The 24156-nt window shown below is 35.7% G+C and overlaps 1 protein-coding gene across 1 annotated transcript in view; it reads left to right on the top strand.

Moving 5' to 3' along the window:
- The window catches only part of LOC129000011 (putative ATP-dependent RNA helicase TDRD12), a 62003-nt gene extending 38864 nt beyond the window's left edge, over nt 1-23139 (top strand). The window contains exons 21-29 of the mRNA XM_054426855.1: nt 11382-11529; nt 12173-12292; nt 12498-12639; nt 13099-13233; nt 14050-14394; nt 19055-19626; nt 20182-20306; nt 21162-21266; nt 21817-23139. Of these exons, the coding sequence (XP_054282830.1) occupies nt 11382-11529; nt 12173-12292; nt 12498-12639; nt 13099-13233; nt 14050-14394; nt 19055-19626; nt 20182-20306; nt 21162-21266; nt 21817-21929 (1805 nt within the window). The 3' untranslated portion in view covers nt 21930-23139. The remainder of the gene's footprint in view (nt 1-11381; nt 11530-12172; nt 12293-12497; nt 12640-13098; nt 13234-14049; nt 14395-19054; nt 19627-20181; nt 20307-21161; nt 21267-21816) is intronic.
- The last annotated feature ends 1017 nt before the right edge of the window (nt 23140-24156 follow it).

The following is a 24156-nucleotide window of genomic DNA, read 5'->3' on the forward strand; positions in this document are numbered from 1 at the left end:
TGGCACAGGTAGATGCGTGGTCATTTGAATATTCTGAAGATGAGATTTATACTTCAAACCAGTCCGTCACCTTATAGACAGCAGAGGAGATCACCATCACAGGTAAATTAAACCATTTAATTGATCTTAGGAACAAAGCTACACAGGTTATCTCACTCATTCTACAATCACTTTGCACTATTGACATTTAATATTTAACAACATGAAGCAATATTTATCATAAAATGCACACCTTGATGTCTCATATGAATACCAACAACATGTATTGCAGCCTATTTATTCATAAATCTTTAAGGTTCAATCCCAATCTTATCCCTGCCGTATTTTTGCTGGGGCCAGGATTAAACCATGTGTCAATCTTAGCAAGCAGATGTTTAAGCTGCTACCTGTAATGCAAGAAAACCCTTGTGGCTAATGTGGAGTAACTAGGTGGTGTTCGCAAAGGCATCCACAAAATTGAGCGGAGTCATCAAGGGTTATATTATATTGTTTTTGTCATAGGCCTACTGCAGTGAAAACAGTCGTTTTTAATGCATGTATTCCGGGTCTAGAGTAGCATTTTTACTCTTAAGGGAGTAAAAATTGTTTTTAGCCTCTATGGAGTAAAAATCAGCTGTTGTCAACTCAGTTGTAAATTTCTATTGTAAACGATTGCATGTAACCAAAATATGTATCAATTCGTGCTTCGTAATCATTTTAACCTACAGTCTACAGTCTCTTCCCATAGCATTTTAGCATTGCAGATACATTAATACATTCCCACACTCACCACTGCTCACCTTTACTACTTCCTTCACCAACCCCTACGTCGTGGACCTGCTTCCCTCTCTTCCCATAGCATTTTAGGATTGCAGATACATTAATGTAATCGTCATTAACAGTTCCCACACTCCGGACTGCTCGCATTTACTACCTCCTTCACCATTTCCTACGTCACGGACCTGTTTCCCTCCCTTCCCATAGCATTTTAGAATTGCAGATACCTTAATCTAATGGTCATAAACAGTTCCCACACTCCGGACAGCTCACCTTGACTACTTCCTTCACCATTTCCTACGTCACGGACCTGTTTCCCTCCCTTCCCATAGCATTTTAGGATTGCAGATACCTTAATCTAATCGTCACAAACAGTTACCACAGTCTAGACTGCTTGCCTTGACTACTTCCTTCACCACTTCCTACGTCACGGACCTGGTTTCCTCCCTTCCCATAGCATATAAGGATTTCAGATACCTTAATCTAATCGTCACAAACAGTTTCCACACTCCGGACAGCTCGCCTTAACTACTTCCTTCACCACTTCCTACGTCACGGACCTGTTTCCCTCCCTTCCGATAGCATTTTAGGATTGCAGATACCTTAATCTATCGTCATAAACAGTTTCCACACTCCGGACAGCTCACCTTGACTACTGACCTCACCACTTCCTACATCGCGGACCTGGTTTCCTTCCTTCCAATAGCATTTTAGGACATTGACCTTGGGGGTGGGGGTACGTCAGCTGATAAAGACTTGTAATAGCTCTGATGTCAATGTTTTCAATTCTATCAAATAAAATATTTGAACCAAAATTTAGTTTTTCATTCAAAACGTCTTGAATGTCACCAACTGTACAATGGATAGTTCTGTCGTGTCCGCCGTGTAACCTGCGTCGCAATGTGCGTTGTCCCAATGTGGCCGGCCTATCGTAAATGTATTTGTAACTTTTGTTTTTTTTAATGTGTAAATTTTATGTGTCGTCGACCTGCATGTATACATTGATGAAGACTTGCGTCGGATACTTGACCATATTCAATATGATGTTTTAAATAAGGATTTGATAATGGGTCTTTGAACCCAATACTAGTCATCCATAGACTAAGTTTAGGCTGAAGATGGAACAAGGTACGTAACCTATTGTATATTCGATTATCAGTCTTGGTGGCAAAGATGTTAAAATCTAATCGTCATAAACAGTTTCCACACTCCAGACTGCTCACCTTTACTACTTCCTTCACCACTTCCTACGTCACGGACCTCAAGCTAGCGTTGTCATTTGATTATATTTAGGCCTATGATCCATACCGTTTCTGTTCTAATATCTGTGGAATAATGCTATCAGCTATTTCTTTATCTACAGCATTCAAAAGTCAACAGCTGATCATATGTCTTTGTTTATGTGTCAAATACTACTTCCATAAGGATTACATTGAAACTTTGAGACCCAGTGGGGCGGATTCCTGAGAGACTTATTTAACGCCATATAGATGTTGGCGCTCACCGATATGATCTTTATCACCATGCAAAATTTGAAAACGATTGATTCAGCCGTCTAGGATGAGTTTGCGTATTACGAAATGCATAAGAGTCAACGTATAAGAGCTTCGCTCGCTCCGTTCAATAAAATTCAAAGCTTTCTTACAAAACCAATTTTGGCTAAAATAAGCAGTATCAGCAAATTGACACATAATTTCTCCCATTATCTTGTCAAAAACCCTTATGATGGGGAAGTGGTGGAGGTAACTATGATATTTTGTGGGGAAAATCTCAAAAGTTGCCACAATTTTTAAACTGTAATTTTTACAGCATTAGGGGGTATACCATTTTGTTTGGAATTCAAGGAACATGATAAAAGTCAAATTTTATCTGCAATTAAATGAGTAGTTTACATCCTTAACTAAATTTTACCACTGAATTAGAAACTGACGAGAGCTCGCCCCATGGTCAAAAACTCGACTAAAAGTATGTATTGTGCAAACCTCTCTATTGTCAACCCACACTGTAAATAAAACATGTGATTGGAATTTCTTTAATTTGTTTTGATTTTCTGTTTATATATTTTGTTGTTATTTTGTCATCAACATGGCAACCCATAAGGCCCTGTTTTTTTTTTTTTGTTTTTTTTTTGTTATATTTAAAACTATTTTTTTGCTTCTTTTTGAGCCTATTTTAATTTATATAGGGATTCTGCACATCTACTGGAAAATATCTTTCATATGGTACCAACCGTGTGTAATTCGGTACAGTATTATGGTCAGGCTAGCTGTCATAGGTTTTGGAAAAGGTTTTTAGTATATAAGATTGCAAAACTTAATTTTCTAGATTTATCTTCAATAAAGAACGAAAAAAATATTTAATTAGATATATACAAGAAGCCCACAGCAACAGTCAAAACCATTCATTAAGCTTCCCACCTCCCTTTAGCTCATAAACTCAATAGCTTCATACATAGATTGCTTTCAGTCCCACTCAATGCCAAAAACTTCAATGTGAGAGAAACATCATCAAATATATGTAGCTGTAAATAACGGTTTTAATCATAACATCATCGACACATGAAGAAAATTTATGAAGAAACTACAAATCAAATTCCTAATATGAAAACAGAATTCATTTCCGTTGAATATGGTAAAAAATTAAATGAAATAACATGGCAAAACTGTAGTGTTTATAACATCTAATAAAGTTCTAAATATCTAATAAAGTCCTAAATCTCTTGACCCAACAAATTGCTAGGAACCTGAGTGAAAAGTCTGGAGTGTAAAAAATAACATGCAATGAATAATGAATGTGATACGTTTTATATAAGCCAAACTGGGAGACTATTCACCAAAAGATCTATTAAGAACACATTCCCAAAAATAATTTAATACAATTAGTTATTCCAGCCTGAATGATTTTTTGCATATTTGTAATAAAAGGTCGAGTCATTTATTCCCCAACAGTTTACACAATGGATACAATATTAACAAGATAATATCATTAGAGCAATATGAAACTTATAGATCAGCTAGACTGTCCCTGATAACCTTATGAATGATAAAAGAATACTGCATTCTGCAATCCAATAAATTGTTTGAAACGTAAAGTTGAATGAAACGCGGGAAACGCCAGCTGCAAAGAATTAGGAACCAGGACAAAAGTCAACTCTGCAAGTACGGTAACATCCGACCAGGCCTCGACACAAGCGTGTCTGTATATACCGAGTTAAATAAAAGTAGTAAGTAGCCTACCCCTACCATACCACGCGTATGCATTCATTCGTCGTTTGCAAGTGTCTGTGTTTTCAAACTTGAAGATCGTACATGTAATACTTACTTACTTGTAATACTTGTCGTCTTCGTCGTTGACCAATGAAAATTGGATAGACTGCGTCAGAAGTGTGTTGAGGCTTTTTACTGCTCAAATAGAGACCCATCTTGTAACTCTTGAAGAGAGTAGAGCGGCCTTTTCACTAAGCAATCCTTCAGTCGTTTCTTAAAAGCCTTCGGGTTCAGGTTCTTCACCTCATCCGGTAGAGCATTAAAAATCTTCAGGGCTGACTGAGGATACGCTCGCTGTGTCATACCAAGACGACATCGGGGTATGTCCAAATCACCAGCTCTGCGGGTACCGTGGTCATGGTGACTCCCTCTTTTCCTAAAATCTAATTCCTAATTGGGAAGATAAAGATCTTATATATTAGGACTGATGGTGATTTGATCGCTGAAATTCATTTCCACAAAACACAACTGGCCGACACAGGTAATTTAACCTTGTTTTGATTAAAAACCCAAATGATCCTTGTCATGGTATTGTAATTTTACACTTGTTCAGAGATTGTCCTACATTCGTCTCTAAAAGGTAGTCATAACACTCAAGTTACTTGTTATTAAACTTCTGACAACTCCATTACGATGAATATTTGAATAAAGACTACTTGGAATTCTCTCAACCTGATGATGTGCCCCATTCCCCATTCGAAGTAAGAAACAGCTAGTCCTAAACTACAAAGAATTGTTTCGACAGGAACAAGGCATATAAACAAACCACTATATAGAATCAGAACAGAATCGTTGTTTGTAAACATTTTTACAATTACCTATGCAATAGACAAAGTCGACGGTCGTACTATCTAACCATCTAACACAAAGAGACTTAAAAACAGTCAGAGGTATTGTCATTATTTTGGAAGAACAACCGAATAACAAGTTTCACGATAAAAATATAGCAGTTAAAAGTTGTTTGTTAACACGCATGGACATATTTCATATTTGTTATTGTAAGGCTGAATCGCTCTGTTTACTGCACTGGTTTACTCCCTAAGAAAACAAATAATCTTAATAGGAAGAGCGGTACCTAATGTCGATGTCGGTGATATGAGGTCTATATTGACTAGAGTTATCCTGTAAAGCAGTATGTACTGAGGAACCGCTTACTAAAGAAAGGCATTTTTATTTATTTATATGTGAGGCTCGATGTATAGACTTCGGGCATTTGATTTGTTGCAGTGATAATTACTTGCCTCGCACTCCCACAGCCATCATGAATCTGTCTGTTTCGCGATGTTGTTAGCGTAATCACTAATCAGCCTGCTGACAAGCAAACTAAAGTCGGGACCACGTAAGTTTGCAGTTGGTGGCAGCCAATCACAAGATAAGGCTAGTGCGACGTTGCCACATCACCCGTTGACAACCCTAATTAAAATATACTAAGCAATATTTTCAACTCAGCTGGTATTATTAGATTTGGCAACACCGAACGGTTCTCATTGGTTCATTCAAAACCATATGGCAAATAGGCTCCTCCCTCAACTGCAAACTTAGAATCCCGACTCTAGATAGAAAATACAGTTAGTACGGTTAGTACTCATAGTCACTGTGGAATCCTTCCACCATGGTTAGTACTGAAAGATTTGGCACTTCGGGGATGGATTGGTCAGATTAAGATTGGAGCATTCCATACACAGGACTAAAACGGGATGCATGATAAGCCCCCTGCAGACGGGGACCGTAGTGGCGTCCAGTAGACCTAGCCATTAATGGCGGCCAGTAATTGTACGCCTACTGTCTACGCGTGATGAGGTACTGGACGCTTCAACGGCCAGTAGCTACTGGCTGCCAGTAAAGACAAAATAGTTTGAGTTAAGTGGCCGCTCAGAGGACAGTAGCGTGGTCACGTGACCTACTGACGGCCATTTTTCCTAACCTTAAATGTTCTAGTCGCAAATCTAGAGCACTGAGGAAACTGTTGTCGATCCGTGATTTCCATAACGAAATGTACAATCTAGGCCTATTATTAAGTTGGTAACCTATAACTTATAGACGCTGGACACATTCATTTAACTTACTATCAGACATGAAACTTGACATTGTTTAATGGTACTGGAAAAAATATTGCGAGTGATTGATAGGAATCGCCACTGGCTAAAAATCGGACTATGGGAACGGCGGTTTATGGGGGGTACTTTATGGGGTAAAAATAGGGTTTTCCCATTTTTGACCCTAGAACAAAAATTTCACAATTTCTTTCCAAACCATTTTGTATAGCTTAAAAAACAAATAATTAAGCATATCGAAGCGTTATTGTGCGCCTAATGGTTACGGAGAAAATTCCAAAAAAATTTAAATTTAAAATTCCCATGTTATTTTTATGGAGAATAAGTCTGCTGTTGTAGTTTGCTTGTTTATGAACATATTTTGATTGAATTTGGGAAAAAATACATTCATTTCTCACTAAACTATTTAACTAACATTTTACAACAAAAACACTTTTTTACCCTCCCTGTTGCAGCAAACCTAAGTACTCGTCAAACTAATTCCATTCAAATAGGACATTTTTAAATGTGACATTTTTAAGGAGGCATTTTAGTGTAAATCAAATCAGGCTAATGGAAATTTGCCTATTGTCTGCAGGACTGCAGGTTTGCAACGGCGGGGGTATTTACTATATCTTCCAATTCTTCACTCAAAACATTAATTACTTCATCGACAACTTCTTCAACAACTTCATCCACTGCATTTTCGTATTCCACGTCAAATTCATCCATTTTGATACTGAACAAAAACACTGTTGTGTCACACTGGCCGCCACTAAAACAGTTTCTGTGGCAGCCAGTACTGTCCCCGTGTGTAGGGCTACTGTCTTGACAGTACAGTGGCCGCCACTTGTGGACGCCAGTACTGGACGCCACTACTGTCCCCGTCTGCAGGGGGCTATAAAATGGGAGTTTCGGCTATGACGTCTGTTTTTATTTTATATGCTTTATTTTGGTGAAAACTAACCTCAATTGATAAAATTAGTGTAGCAAAACATAATAGCAATGTTTAAACAACTTCTTGAATCTTTCATGATTCAAAAGTGGGATTTACAGAATCTTTCATGATACAAAAGTGGGATTTAAGGATAAACTAAACTGAATTCAAATTAGTAAATTACAACAGTAACACAACCTCAAATTAAAACAAAAAGTATGTGTTAAAACAATAATCATTGAAGCAACTACAATTTCATTTGGACGAAAATAGGCTTGGTTTAGGGCTAGCTTAATTGCAGTATTTGCCCCTTAACTCAAACGGAAGAGTTAGCCTAATAGACATTTTCGAAGAAGTAGAAGATGAAGATTATTATGACACTTTAGAACCTAGAACAAGAGGGCCTACTAAAATAAGGGACAGAATTGACCATTTCAATAAAAGCCCACCGAAGATTCCACAAATGCACATTCAGGATCAATCAATCAATCAATCAATCAATTATTGAGATGGGGACGCCACCTAGGTGCGTATTGCCAACCCCTCGAATTGCCGTTTGTTGGAGAAACCGAACACACATTTTAAACGGAGTTTAAAAATAAACTAGTTTATTATAAATGTAGTTTACACCATTTTGGGGGAACCGGGCCAAATTAATACCTAGTTTAAATTCGGGAAAACACAAATCATCGCCGTTTAACTTAAAACTAAGTTTAAATGAGTTGGGAACACCGGAAACGGGATTTCTGAACCCAGTGGAGTGAGTAGACTGGAGTAGACTAGTGTCAGTTTCAGTGAGTGGGTGTGGTCACTGTGGTGTGGCGAGTGAGACGAGACCGAAACTGCGACGGCGGACCGCGAGGGCGAGGGCCGCGAGACGAGACGATTTGATTTTGATTTGACGACTGAGATGAGTGCGGTACTGTACTGACTGACTGACTGCGGACTGCGGTTTTATTTGAGGTAACCAGTGTTTCCATTTGAGGGATAAAAATCCCTTTCTAGGGATATTTAGGGCCTTTGAGGGATTGAAAAGGGATTGAGGGATAACTAGGGATAATCAGCGAAATTGAAGGATTTTTGAGATTTTCTGGGGATTTCAGGCCTTTGACATTATAAAATTGAAATATTGATAAAATAATACATTATGGCTGTATTTCAACAAAGTTAAGGACCTATTTTGGCTAACTTTGCAAGGTATTGATAACAAAGTGATTATACTACTTTTTCCCTAGGATTTTCCCTTAAGGAGGATGTTTTATCTATGGTTGTAGGTATTAGTGACGTAGTGTTTCAAAGTCGGAACGGGAACACTCAAGAAGGGGAAGAGTAACAGTAACAGCCAAAACTGCACGAAACAAGCGAAGTTGGAGTTGGTCGGTGGAATGGAATATGGCGGATCTAGATTACTGTATTTGTTTATTAGTAGCCCTGTGCCCTGTGTCAATGTCGAATGTTTGTTTTCGTTTTGATTTTATTTGCCGGTGATTTCTGTGATGTTTTTTGGTTAGTAAGTGAACTTGGTCTAACCTTTTCACCAAGGCATGGTGGCCATGTTTGAAAAAGACTATTAAGTTTGAAATTTGGACACTTGAGTAATATTTTTGAAACAATTGTAAATGCTTATAAATGAAAATTATTAGTTTATAGAATTTTAAAAATAACTATTTGTTTCATTTTTTAGTTAATTAATCTTGTTTTTGTACCACATAGACAGTTTTTAATCACGGCTACCTTTAATTCCAGGCCGGAGGCCGCGGCCTTCGAAGTGGCAACGTTGCAAGTATAGGTAGTGTTGTAGAAGGTGTTTGTTTCAAGAACGCTAAGCTAATGATATTTATGAATTTTTTTAAGAATACGAAAGCTTGGTTACTGAGCTATGAAAATGTTGACTCCACATTGAATGTACAGAAATAGATTTTCAATTTATATTGTTTTGGTTTTCGATTCTATATGTTTTATTTCCATGTTAACTTATGGGACATCTGGCGCTAAACAATACTACGGTACTTGCAACGTTGCCAATTCCACCAGGCCGCAGCCTGCCATGAGTTAAAGATGGCCGTGGTTTTAATGGTACAAAAATGTTTTTTATATAGTATTAATTTATAAATAATATGGGATATTGAAGAATAATATCACCAGTTACCATATTTTAGGTGGCTATACATGATATCCATTGGTATTGCTGCAACAATAATAAGTTATCTAGATATGATATAGAGGGATAATTGGAGGGATTATTAGAACACGGACTAGGGATAACTAGGGATTTTTTGACGTTGGCCCAGGGATATTTTTTTCTTGCGGATGGAAACACTGGAGGTAACCGGTGAAAAGAAAAGTAGAGTAGGCTACCGGCTACCTACCTGTTGAATTTGGTTGGTGGGAATCAGGATGGAAGCTGAAGATATGGCTTGTAAGTTTCTGAGTTACAAACTTACAAATTATTTAGTGTGAACAGTAAGTTTGATTTTATTGAACAGCTCTTATTTTTATTTGGTTGTATGGAACCTGTCGTACCTAACCTAATCTTCAATACACGAGTGACAAAAAATACGCTGAAGTTAGTTAGGTTATCATACAGTAAGTTTATTACCTTGATCAAGAAGTTTAACAAATCGTTAACAGAACTTTGAAAGGGTGAATGGTAATATTTGAGGCCAAGATGCTAGGCTATCCAAACTAGGCCTAGGCCTTGTAACTTAGGATATTAGTTTTTTTTATTTCCTGTCACTTATGCTCCTGTGCTTATAACTTATTTTCCTCTCTTTTCAAATAAACACACTTAGCCTAATAAGTAATAACATAAAGATGGGCTAATACTGAACTTACTTAACTTTATTAATGGTAGCCTACTTTCCTGTTATAGGGAACATTTATTATTATCGATGATTTCTTTTTGATAGGCCTATAAGTTATCGATAGCCTATTTATTTTTTTTTTTTGTAATGCCGAGCAATTAGGCTACTTGGTCAACCCCAGACTTTTTCATATTTTACTACGGTCATAAGGATGTTCTCAGAAAACAAGAAACATGTATGTTAGGCCTAATTCAAGGCCATCGTACAGGTTGCCGAGCGATGAGCAGGTTCAAAATCCACGCGATAACAGTGGCTTGCGGGAGATGCGCGGAAGGCCAGTTGTGACAGTACCGTTATGTTAGGCTGGGTTAGGTCAGGTTAGGTTAACCCATTACCTACCTAACAATTTATTCCTCATCTTCAACGTATTGATAATTAATAACCTAGAACCTAACCTTGTGGGGCTTGAATTATATATGTTTCTCGTTTTCTGAGAACTTTTTATGGCCGTAGTAAAATATGAAAAAGTTTGGCGTTGACTAAGTTAGCCTAAGTAATTGCTCAGAATTACCCTTTTTTTTTATTCTATAAGTTATAGGCAATTGATAACTTATTAACAAATTGAAACTTAATTTGAAACTTTTTTGTCAGCTGACAAAGGCTATGATTAATAAATAAATATTGTTTAGTATCAACTAACAATAAAAAAAAATCTATATAAGTACGGTAATATAGGTAGTAATACGCTAAGCCGATTTTTGTGAACAGAACTCCTCCCTCATTTTTGGACCGATTTTGATGATTGCGGTGTCAAAAAAATGGCCCTGATCTGTAGTTTTGCTATGAAGTTTTTTTTTTCATTTTTTTATCTTTAGGTATATTAGTTTGGGCAGGATCTTCCATCAAAGTTAGGTTTTCTCCCATAAGATTAACTTGGGGGGATCTAAATATTTGATTGGAATCTTTGTCTCCACTAATTTGAAAGAACGGCAGGGTGTAGAAACTTGGTAGAGGTGTCCAAAGAAAGGTCTCGGTCTGTAGATGAGCCATCAAAATAAAAATTAAGTAGGCCTAAATTCCCTTAGGGCTCTGTCTCAGAAGCCTTTAAAGTTCCTTTCCTAGATTTGTTTACATTATTGTCATTATATAAAAAATGTTTCTCCACTTTTTAATGTAACGGCTGTTAATATTTTAATTGTATTTTAAACAACATATGGGAGTTATTGAGTTTGTCCAATAGGCCTAGAAGTATTTGCTATGTAATTTTCTTATTTTAAAATTTATTTTGTTCTGCATCATCTCATGTTTTGCAATATAACATTCAATTACGAAATCATTGGAAATTCTTAATATTACAGTAACTCTTTAAATGATTTCTTTCCATCCATGATTCATTCATTGGTAGGAAAAAATCATTTCACCTTTTGCAAGTTTTGTAAACCGTTCAAGATTCTCGGAATTCACTGTGCGTAGCCTACAGATTTCATCATGTCTGTTCAGTTTAGAATAGGAGATCAAAAAATGTTTAGAAATGTTTTTATTTTGTACCTAAGATTTTTGTTGTTAGTCATGACACTTGTTGCAGCTCAAGAAGACCCTGTGGTGATGAAGAAAGTCAAGCAACCTCACCCCCAGTGGGCCTGGCTGCCAGTGGATGAGATGGAGGATGTACACATTGTAGTAGTGGAGAATCCAGAAGCGATCTTTGTACGACAAAACAAGTTTAATGACAAGTACGTCCTTTAGCCGGAGTTGAAGAGATTAATAGTTAGCTATTATCATATTTTGTATGGAGATTCATAAGTGGACTGTTGTTGTGATTTTTCTGTTGGCTACACGAAAGATCACTAATATTAAATACGTCAGGCATCAGTTGATACAAAATTTCAAAAACACCACCACTGCAGTAAACCTGCATACTGTAATTTGTTTAGATACCAAAGGTAGTCTCGGGGACAGGTCCTACTACAGTCCTACAAACTATTTAAGCTGATTATTATACTGTTCAAAGCTAATTCCCTCACAGACTGTAGGCTACAGCATTTTAGTGATGTAAAACTAGTAGGCATAATGCTGCCGCTGTAGAATGTGTCTCTGACTAAAGAATGTTGGACTATTGACATTCTTTTTAAAACACTAAAGTACAACAAGGTTGTTTTTATGTGCCATAGAAAACCTTTCATTCAAAGAAAAAGGTTTATTATTTTATTACAACACATTTATTTATTTGTAATGTAATCCAACAACAATAACTTTGGAATTTATGGGCAAATAATTACTTAGTGCTTGTCCTTCTTTTGACTAATACAAATTTGCCTTGTAGTCAATTGCCTTTGCTATCTGTTGGCCTTAACAAATGTATATTTATTATTTTAGCGTGGACAGACTGATGAAAGAAGTTCAAGAATATGCAATTGCTGAAAAGCAGCCTCCTAATTTTGACAAGATGCTTGATGTTGGTGATTGTTGTTTGGGAAAACTGTCTGAAACTGAAGAGTAAGTGGTGTTTTATTATTTTATAAACTTGTACATATCGCTTGAATAATTATTTTTTAAACTCGAAAGCAACTTAATAGGCCTAGTTATCAGATTGTAAAATTAATTATCGTATAAGAAGGGTATTTTAAAAATAAGTTTTATTCAGTGTAGCATTTTTTATGGTTGTAAGTTCATTTGAGCTGTAATTGATTTTATCTCCTAGATGGAATCGAGCCCTGGTCAGGAGCAAGCCTACTGAAGATACGGTAGAGTTGTTCTTCGTGGATTTTGGTGACACCAAAGCCGTACCTTGGAACCATGTGTTGCCGATTCCTAACAAGTTCATTACTAAGTTACCGTTCCAGGTAAGGTTTATCAACAATTTTCAATGTTACAATACTTGTGTGAAAAGGTCCACATCTACTTGTATTAAGATCATAGTTTATTTGTTTTGCACCAACTTTTAGAGGGCTTAAAACGAACTCATCTGTCAATACTTTTGGCTTTTGTACCTGATAAATAATGTTTAAGTCATTAGCATTGTGTTATAAATTATTTTTGTATCCATTGTTCATTTTTGCACCTTGAATTTGTGAGTGAGTAAACATTTTTATTTTGAGAACATTCATGTGGCTAAATAGATCCCACAATGTTGATATTTTTTTCTAAAATTAATCTAGCTTTTTTGACAACATGTAATGTAATGGTCGTAGAGCAAGTATAATCGGGACTAAGTCGCAGTGTGGCTAGGTGGTCAGAGAGATGCGGGGAATTTAGGTTTTTTAGGTTGCAAAAATAACTACAAGCATTAAACGTTTTTACAGGTCGTAGAATGCTGCTTGGCTGGAGTAAAGTACTTCCAAGACTCAGACAGCAAAGACTGGGAGGATCAAGTGATCGACTTGATATACGATCTATCAAGAGATGAGAATGAAGGAGCAATATCCTTAGCTCTTAAGGTACAATTTTTTCATTGTTAAGCTCAAACAACTTAATTGTAGTATATGGTATATGAATGGATAGGCCTATGTAAAATCTGAAGAAGAGGACTGGTCATAGAATATGAATTCACTGTTTACCTGAGTGGCATCCAATTTCTATTTTGAAGTGCGAAATAGTTACCTAGTTAATCAAGAACAAAAACTTTGACTTGAGCAAAGTGTTACAGCGGCCCAACTCAATCAACTTAATTAGTTACCTTACAGTAAGTAGGGCTGGACCCTACCCTTGAGTATAACTTAGCAACAAACAATTTTGTGATTGTTTTGCATTTGAAATTAATAATAATTAAAAGTTTTTTCAGATAACAAACTTATTTGTCCACCTAAGCCTATCACTAAATACAGTCCTTTTTTAGTATGCATCTGTATTTGTGTTTTTATAACAAAAAATAAAAATGTATGCACTTCTGCCATTCTAGACCACAAAACTACTAAAAGCCTCAACCGGTTTTGTTTTGATGTTTTATGAACAGTGACATAAAATAATAATTGTAGTCTAATTGGATGGATTTCACATAGGCTACAAGCACTAAGCAGTTAAAAAATTGACTTTTACTGTCAAATTTGTCTGTTGAATCTAGAATTTGGATATTTGTTATCAACTGTTGGGTACCGGTATTAATATCAACTCTTGAGTAACAATTCTCGATACCGTTATCAATGTGGTATTGAGAATTGGCACATTCCTTGTTGTTTTTAAGGGAACAGTCCAAACACTCATTGAAAGAGTGAAAATACTGTAAACATTTTAGTAACACAGTTTATTGTATCTAGGTTTGTTCAGTGGAAGAGAATGCTGTATACACTGGCGGAAGGCGGTACAAAGTGATTTTGGCAAACCTAAATGTGGAGCCCGACATAGTAATAAACTCCAGACTATTATCTTCTAACTATGCTGAACTTTTAAACGAAGACATAGTTAGTGGTATCAAAACCATGTCAGTTGGAGAGAACAAAAGCAATGAGAGCTCCGATAGCGAGGAAGATAAAAAAAATCTAGATGTCGCTCTTCCTAATGCTTTCAAGACAGAAGATGAATTAAAGATGGAGGAGATTTTGAGAAGCTTAGAAGCAAGAGTAGATGACTTTGATTTTGGAATCGACTTTACTAATGCTGAGGTATGACAGAATATTGTCTTGAGTTAGTTTTAGTTGCTTTGCTTTGGTGTTTCAAGACATGGGTCAAACTATCACTTTTTGCTTGCAGGATGAAATTGCATTTTTGCAGCAGCCGTTTCAGTCATGGTTTTGACTAGAGGCCGATGAGGTATAGAAACTTTATCTTTTGTTCGTGTGCGGTGGTTTTTGGTGTGTTTGGGTGGTTGAAGAAAACTATTTGATGTTTTGTGCTGGTAAATCCAGGGTGTCTGCCAGTCACGGGAAATAACTAATAAGTCACTGATTTTCCATTGTAAGGGGCCAAAAAGTAACAGAAGAAGTCTGGCCTAACTAAAATTTAGTTCCCCAGTTCTGTCTTTTGTTTAACACTCAGCTGTAGGCAGTGATTAGATTCATAAGGCCTCTTTTATGCAGTTTCTCCACCAAGCGGAATCTGCTAGTTTGTTACGATGGGGGTGGTCATTGCTGCCAACTTTGTTCATTTTTCTATCGTCAGTGACCCAAGATGGATACTTGTTTAATGGTTTATACATATTTGTGTGTAAAGAAAAATAGACGACGGCGATGGAGGTGGGCTGTACAGTTTACACCCGGTGAATGAAAGTCTTAGGGTTGGCAGCAATGATAGTGTTGGCAGTACTGCAGGGTTGCCAATGAGATGGTGTGATTGCCTTTTGTACAACAATTCCAGGGTGTCCACCGACCGGGAATTATGCGTGAATTTTTTGAACCGGGAAAAAACAGGGAATTATGCGTGAATTTCGTATTTTACCGGAAATTTTCAATTTACCACAATTGCGCATAAAGATGACGTTTCTGTGACCGCGGGAGACGATGGCGTTTCTGTGACTGCGGGAGACGACGACGCCGTTTCCGTGACCGCAGGAGAGGATTATAATGTTTCCGTTACCACTGAAAAATATCAGATTTTTGTCACGACTACTAAAGACAGTGGTCATGTTTCTGTTACTGAGTGAGATATTCAGGATTTTTTAGTTATCGTATAAAACGATGATGGTGTCTCTACGACGTTAGATGATCACGATATAACCTCGAGTTTGGCTTGACCAAAAATTTCTAAATGGCACACTTCTTCTCGTTTTATTTTTTATATTTTGTAGGTAATATCTTCATTTACCTTTAATGTGGTATTTATTTAATGTGTTTAGAAGGGTTTAAAATTTAAATTGGCTACGTGAAATTTTTCTAGTTTCTGCATTAATTATTTCTGCAGGTCACTTGAGACACAACCTATAACTCCAAAATTACATGAAAGTACCGTACATAAAGACAGGGGTTGGTGTAGTAATCATTACAGATAGTTTGGTAAAATTGAAATTATCAGTACTAAGACTCTATTTTTCGGGTGTCTGTACAGAGATTCAAAAAATTTGGTATCGACATACGGTATCACTGTTTTTAAGAAGTTATTGACAAATTGCAGGTTTAAGGATTAGTTTTTAATTTTTGGAGTATTTAATCAGTTAATATATCAAAATTGAATACTTGTGTCAGGCAATATTACAGTAATCATAAATTTTGTGTCTTTAACTGTTTTTTGTTTCTCTTTCCAATAACTAAACTAAAATAGCGAGCTGTGTTAGCGCTAAAACAGCATTGTGAGGTTTGGCGCAAAACGTGTTGGAAATTTTAGTATGAAAAGTACGAACTGAACTAGGCCTACTTGGATTTTTTTACTCATGAATTACTCATGAATTTTTCCTGGTTTGCCCTGGTGGACACCCTGAATTCCCATAATAAGTCCTCCGTCGGCCCCCGAAGGAACGCTGAAACGCGACGGAGATTCCGTCATGCATAAAAGGGTCCCATGTTAAAACACTCACTGACGGAAAGCCTGATAGATTCTGATAGATTCAGCCCCACGGAAAACACTGTGCTTAAAAGAGGCCTAATGCTGAATCAGTGAGATCAAACAGATTTTGGGAGCGGGCAACCAGCTCAAATTGTTATGGCATAAAATATTCTATGCCCGACTATCTCATGTATAGGTCACTGAAAATGTATTATTTTCATAAAGGTATCAAGGGTCCTGCATATTCACTCTTAAAGTTGTTGTACCCCTCTAAAAAAGTCCCTGAAATTTAGTTTAATCAACTGGTAGACACCCTGGAAATCTATGTTTTCTTATTCTCAAACCCTTGAAATAAAATTTAAACTAAGATATTTTCAGTTTTGAAAACTCAAAAATTAGTTCTCATTCAAATAATTCCCACAAATACCTTAGCTGAAGTGAATCTGCAGACTAAGCAAATTCCCATTTGGATTGCTTTTTCAATAAAAAACGTTTCATTAAAATGGTCAGATCTATTCCATATTTAAATAACATATTCCTATTGTTAACCTAACAAATCAAACTTTCTTGTACTGATTACAGGACACAAAGTAGCTAATTCTTGCATTTACTTTGCCACCCTCATTTTACTTCGTCGCACCCCAATATTTCAACCAAACAACACAAAAAAGTGTGATTGTATTTGGCAGGTAATACGAGAATGCTTGAAAACAAGTTGTCAACGCTTAAAGAAACTACGACTTTAATCAGCTGTATATACGTCAGTTTATTCGTAATTTGATTCGATCATTGATACGACTTAGTGTAACCTATAAGCATTAAGCCTGTCATTGCGTGTTAACAATTGTCATTCAAGGCTTGTATCTAACCTAACGTAAAATGTGTTGTTTAATGTTTGAAAGACTAATAATTTATAAGTAAAATGTTTGCAAATAATGAACACAGTGAAGGTGAGTATAAATCTGTTGTTGTGTGTTTGTGAGACAACTTCATTTATGTTTGAACTTGTACTTGTGAAACTGATAAAAAGTTTACCTACCTACAGTCAGGTAGGTAAAAAATCTGCCCTATCCCACAGATCAGTAATTTTTTATTTTTAAGTTAAAATCAATTTTCAATGTAGGCCCATAGGTATTTGAGTTCTACATGAAATTCCAAAAATAATGAGTCCAAACACGATGTGGATACAGATCTGAAAGTCGGACAAAGCTGGTGATGATACAGAGTAATTGTACTGCTTTCAGATCATAGATATTAAGTATTCACATCGTGTTTGGACTCATTATTTTTTTTAGTTGCATGAAGAACTCAAATTTATAAAGAAAAATGTATTTTAACTTAAAACAAAAGTTACAGATCTGTGGGACTGTGACAGTGGGTGAGTCACTGTTTGTCTCCGGCCAGCCCGACGAACGGGGCGAGAGGGTGAGTTGAGTTCCGAGAAGGTCCATAATCCGCTGGGTATCATAGTCAAACGGACGGACTATAACACTTCAGCAGTTGTTTGAAATTATCCAAAATAGCTGCTAGACTCCAAAGACTCTTAATGCAAAACCTTAATACCTTAACTGAACTGTTATGTACCTATTGTAAGTGGGAACAATAATGAAAGTTCTCGTTAAATATAGCTTTTTATATGGTTGATATCTTCAGTTTCGCCAACTCTGTGAGCCATAGAGATGTTTTTGTATCATAAGCACAATTATAAAAAAATTTTCATTTTACGATACTAACCCACCTAGGCTAACGGGTTATAATCTAACGGAAGAGGAGGTTGGAATTGAATGGTTACATTGAACTGAGGTTAATGTAGATTATATACTGATTTCTACCATCCCTTTTTATCTGAGGGTTTGTTTCAACATAAATTGGCTCTCCTTCAATTGGAACCTTGGTTTGACAAAAATTATAATTATTCCATGTGTTATTTAAATGGACACAAGACAGTTTACCATTTTGTTTCAGTTTGCAATATATAAAGCCTAATTATAAAACAATAATTTAGGAAAAATGTCCCCCAACGAAGTTTAGTATATTGAAACTTAATGTACCTATAGGAATACCCTTATTTTGTTTTAGTTTTTTGTCTCTTTTTAAAACTAATTTCTACCTGATTGAGGTAGAACCTATTTCATAGTCATAGGTTGTTTTTAACACGTTCGCGGCGGCATGGGAGCGATTGCTCCCATACGGAACCCTAATGCCATCCTGGTGGGTGCGATCGCTCCCAAGCTGCAATGCAGTAAGAAATGATTTATTTTTAAGCCAGGATTAGAGCTAGAAACTTGAAACCTCGCACAGCACTGCTCAATAGTATACTGTATTTTGTTGTGGTGTTGGTTGGTAGTAAATCTTCCCGTAAATCCCCGTCTGGCAATCTCAAAATTCTACTTTTGTCCCATATTTTTCCCTCCATTTGGCAATACAATTCCAATGGGACCGGCTACGTTACAAGCAGTGCTGCTATCTGTTGGTGTTTAGCGAACTACGTCGACTCTCGTTGTAAAGCAGGACATCCTCGCACGTTATTTGCTATTTGTCAGCCCGAAATTGGAAAGCCAATCACACGCGGCAATCGGGTTTGTTCGATGCTGAGGGCTGCGCCGGACCTGGGATACGCCCGCCATTTGACGTGCCGCCGCGAACGTGTTAACTTGCTTATTCACAGTTTGTGTCGAGTTGTTGGTTAAAATAGTACGGATTAATCGATATACAAATGTCCATTGCGATGCATCATACACAAATAAAGCAAACTGAACACTGTTTCATTGTAAACTTTGATTAAGTAGAAGTTTGCTACTATTTCATTTATTGAGCCAATGACTATTGATGCTGTTTGTTTGACAGGATGACGCAGAAAGATCAAACTCCTGCTGGGCTCTACCTCCAGCAGATAGTGAGGACTTGAGTGAATGTCCCAGCAACACCATCAATCCTCCCATCTCATCTCTGTCCTTGTCTGAAGTGGAACAACTACCGGAGGCTTTATCAACGCCTCTCACTCATAGACATTTACAATCTCACCTATCTACTTCTGCGAAAAACTGGAATGTCAAGGAACTAATGACTTCCAACATTCTAGGCCAGTCCGGCGGTTCACCGTTGCTTCCATTTGCTCAAAACATCAGTCCTCGTTTGAAAGAGCTTTCACAAATTCCCTCTGCTTTTCAAGACGATGATCTAGATGAAGATCCAAGAACACTGCAATGGATCGGTTGTATACCTGAATCAGACAGCTCACTTGATCAGTCTCACATCAATGAGGACTTGTCGTTTTCACAAGTTGCTGTACAGTCAGATGAAATCAGAACCCCGATGGTAGAATGGTATCAGGATGATATCTTTGTGTTTATACAAATAAAACTACCAGCCCTCGAAGCTTACAATATCACTTTTGACATTGGCAACGTCAATTTCAGGTAATATTTTTTTATAGTCAAAACTCCTTGAGATAACTAAAAATTCTTTTACGATTCTTCATTCTTATTTTAACAATACACAACCCATATGTGGTATTGTTTTACTTGAATAGCAAAATTTATGAATAAATTGGTAAATTACAGTCTTATACTCTTTTTTTCACTCAATAGCTTGGCAAGTGTAGCAGATATTCTTTCTGGTAACAGATTTACAGTATTGAACTAATTTATTATGGTTAGAAAATAAATATTTATTAGATAATGCTCATAAGTGCAACAGTCTTAAAAAGTTACATTAAATTTATATATTTTTAGGTAATTTTACCATAAAAATCAAAAAAATAATGTAAAACTCTGATTCTCAAGGATGTTATGGTCCTTGTAATTTACACAAGCCCAATATTGTTAAATTGCTGTTCAAAAGTTATTGCCACTTTAGTTATTTTACCCTTAAAATACCATAGTTACTCCCTCCGCTTGTTCATGATAACAGTTGTTGAGAAGCTAAAGGGAGAACGTATGTAAAATATTGCTGATGACGTTTATTTTTTACAGTGCCAAGTATAGCGGAGTGATGTATCAAGTTGATTTGACTCTGTTTGGAGCTCATCATAGAGATCGAGCTGAACATTCTGCAGAGGCTTTCTACGTAGAGATAAAACTTGAGAAGATGCTAAAAGGTAAAAATCTTAAATATTTATATAAAGGGTGGCCGAGAAAAACCTGTCTTAAAATAAGCATTGCTCATTTGTTTTTGTTTCAATTACAACTTGTATTAGGTACATTAAAATGTTTGTAAACCCTTGCCATTTAAGAGTACACTATTTACCTAACATTCTTGGCTAAACAAGTCTGATATCCTTTACTTAAAAAAAATACAGAAGTCCACTTTTATACAGGTTTGAGAATCATTTTTCTTATATTCTTCCATTAAACGTCCCAGCATGTCACGCTCATCTACAATTTTTTCTGCCAAACCCTGCTTCCTTTAAGATCCACCAGAGTACGCGGATTGTGAGTGTAGGCGCAAAATTTGAGAATGCTTAGATGAAAAAAAATCCACATTAGCTCAAATCTCATGACGTTGGGGCCACAGAATATCACAGACAGGAACGTTAAATAACACTTCCTAGGGACATGATAGACACCACAGCCATTCAGTGCCATCAACATTTTGATAGAACTATCTCAGAACTAACGATTTACACTTATTTCAAAGCTTTTTTAAACATAGGTAGGCTTGCGTGAAATTAGCACGCCCCTAAATGAATTTGTATGATTACTATTTCAGAACTAACTATTAAAATGCATAACTGTTGGTAGGCTGTTTTGGTTAGGTAAAGTGACTTAGTGTGGCCTTTTGTCTATTTATTAAAATAAATGAAAAATCTTTGAGGATTGGCAAAATTTAAACCACAATCCCAGAAAAAACTTACTATGCTATAACTACAAGTACAGCCACATTCTTTTTAATTCATTAGCCTAACTGTAAAGAGATGACCCAAATTAAAAGAATATTTTCTTTTTGATTTTAGGAAAGAAAAGATGGTGGCCAAGACTTACAAGGAACGAGGAGAGGCTGCATTGGCTAAAGTTGAATCTTGAAAAAGTTTGTCCTGATTCTGGAAGTGAAGCATCAGGTTAGTGATTTTAAATTTTGTTATTCAATTCTTATTATACACAAAAAAATGTTAATGTGATCTGAGGAGTGTCTGATAAATAGATGTAGTTTTGTACAAAAGTGTTATGTTAAGCCCAATAGAACAATTTCTTTTAAACATGCTATTGTGTGTCCTAAGTTCGATAGGTGGATAAAATTTTGCCCAATTTATAAATTTGGAACTTGGATCCAACAAATCATTTATTATAAGCTTCCATTAGCTTATTCAAGCCCTTTTGTCATCTGCTATTTCACTCATATATTTACTATTTCTTTTAATTCAAATTTATATCAATTATATCACAATTGATCTAAGATAATATTTAATAGACAGTTCAACCATACAATGAATTTGATTTGTGGAATTGCTATTGCTGCTTGCTCTTGTATTTGTCACACAATACATTGGAACCAACAACATTAGAAATGTTATTGCTGGATAAGACCTATTATTATTACATTCCTACAAGTTCTGCTTCATTGATTACTTATTTGAGCTATTTATCTTTACATCTTTTTCCCCCACTTAGAACTTGAAGATATGAGGATCAGACTCGGATACTGCGACAATAGAACAGAAACACCTACCTCCATTGCATCTTCGGAAATGTCCGAACTAGCCAACTCAGAGTTATCCATGTGAAGAGCACTAGTGTCTTTGAAACCATAAGTGATCAGTTTTGGTGCTGTGAAACGTAGAGCATTTTTCCTATTATGCATATATTTTCTATAGAGATTGGTTTATGAAAAGTTGATTTCGAGAGATATGTGTTTTGTTTCATGATACAGGTTTTATTACAGAATTGTAGTGATGACTGTGATGAGTTTCCCGAAAAGACAGTTTTGCAAGCATACGTTTATACAAAATCTAGTGTCACTATGAAGAGTTAAAGTACAAACAAAGTTTGTATCAAGTTTCTTACTGTTATTTAGTTTATTGTAAAATTTGATACTGGTTTTAGCTCGTTAAGCATTTTATTGTTGCTCTAGCTTGTGATGCTATTTTTATGTAGTTAACTAGTTTTCTAACTACTGTTATTTAACTTGACTGAGAATAGGACTGACAGACTGAGCTTGTGTGTTTTGTATCACAATCGTGTCTTGTAATGTTGAAGATTCCATATTTTCCAATATGTTTTATCAATATGATGGATAAAAGTAAAATGGCACAAATGTGCAGTACTTTTATTAGTTTTACATAAAAGTGTTATATAAACATGATTTCAGGTTGAGATGTGTTGAATATTCTACTTTTAGTGTTGTCGACCTAATTTAATTTCCACAAATAATTTTATTTAAATGCAACCTCACATCTCCATTTATCTTGTAAATGTATAGTATTTGATGCCTGGGAATTGTGGGCCTTTGCCTACCAATTGTCATTTTTAGGCTACCTGGATTCCTGGATCTGAAGATATGTTAAGTTAATTGGTATCTAAACTTTATTGATCTTACCATGTTCATTCTCTTTTTATGAGCGAGAGAATGATAGTTTTAAATTGATTCCTTGAAATAACTTATATTTTCAAATATGTATTTCCATCCATTAAAAAATTTTGTAATTTGATATTTAAACCACATATGTTTGCATAAAGGGTTTTGTGAACTTGCAGTTATCCCATAGTTTAATATTGTTCTTATTTTAATGCTTATAACTGTGATTTAATTATTATGTTTTTGTTTTTTATGTTTAAGGAAATTGTTTATACGTTTGTCTTTATTTTTTTATTTCTGTTTTGTAAGTACTAGTCTTAGAATTCTTTCAACCATTGTATTGGTATTTCCTAATTTAATATAAACCAATAGAAAGGTTAATGAATTGAGAGTTTTATAATAAACAAGTTAAAACCTGTTGTATGTGAGTTAATTATTTTCATTTTTTCTTCACTGAGTGATAAGTTTACAGTTTACACATTCGTAATAGGAAAGTAGTATAGGTAAAATTCTGCCAAGTAGAAAACATAAAAATTAGTCTGTTCATGAAACTTGCTGGAAACATAGTAATTACCATTAGTTTTTTCAATCTGATGAGTCCCTAGTGATTGGGGGGTGGGTACAATTTTAGGGAGGTTAAAAATTGGGGGTAGTGATTTTTGGGAACATTTTTATTTATGGGATCCAAACAATAGGGTGTCATTTTCTATGCTTCTTAGGATGTAGAATTGAAAAAAAAACATAATAAAGTCAATACAACGGACATTTTATGAGAAATACCCCCGCCGCAGCAACCCTGCCGACTAAGCAAATTTCCATATATTTGAATCTTATACAGGGTGAGTCACTACTGAATGCATTTATTTTAACAGCTTATTCTAATCATCAAACGAAACCAGAAAATGTAAACCCTGGTCTGACCTTTACCGTTTAGCTGTTATGGCGTCATTTGTGATTTTTTCAAATAACAGGACTTTTCACTGTTAATTTAACGTTATAAGCCAAACCCACGTTTGAAATATATTAAAACTTGTATCATTTGAAAGAGGGTTAAATTTACTGCAAATTAAACACAATACCAAAGTAACAACTCTTCATACAATGGTTTGCAAATAGCTTCAAATGTAAAATTGATTTTTATTAAAAATTCTGTTTAAATTTTATAGCTAAAAAAAGTCAGTAAAATGTTTGATATTCGAATATTCAACTAACTAAAAAACTTCCTTATTTATCTATCTTTAAAATGGTGTATTAACATTAGGGGGTTATGTAGGGGAAAAATGCAGCTATTCGTAAAAAACGTGAGGAAGGAGAAGTTTGGATTCATGGCGTTTTTTTTTTTTTTTTACAAGTATTTATTTACAATCTATTCAACAAGAGAATAATAAGTAAATTCAATAACCATTTTAACATGGGTTAGTTACACTCCATCAAGT

Source organism: Macrosteles quadrilineatus, unplaced genomic scaffold (assembly GCF_028750875.1).
Source record: "Macrosteles quadrilineatus isolate MER2022 unplaced genomic scaffold, UCM_ALF_1.0 Scaffold_8__2_contigs__length_117827958, whole genome shotgun sequence".
Classification (NCBI taxonomy): domain Eukaryota; kingdom Metazoa; phylum Arthropoda; class Insecta; order Hemiptera; family Cicadellidae; genus Macrosteles; species Macrosteles quadrilineatus.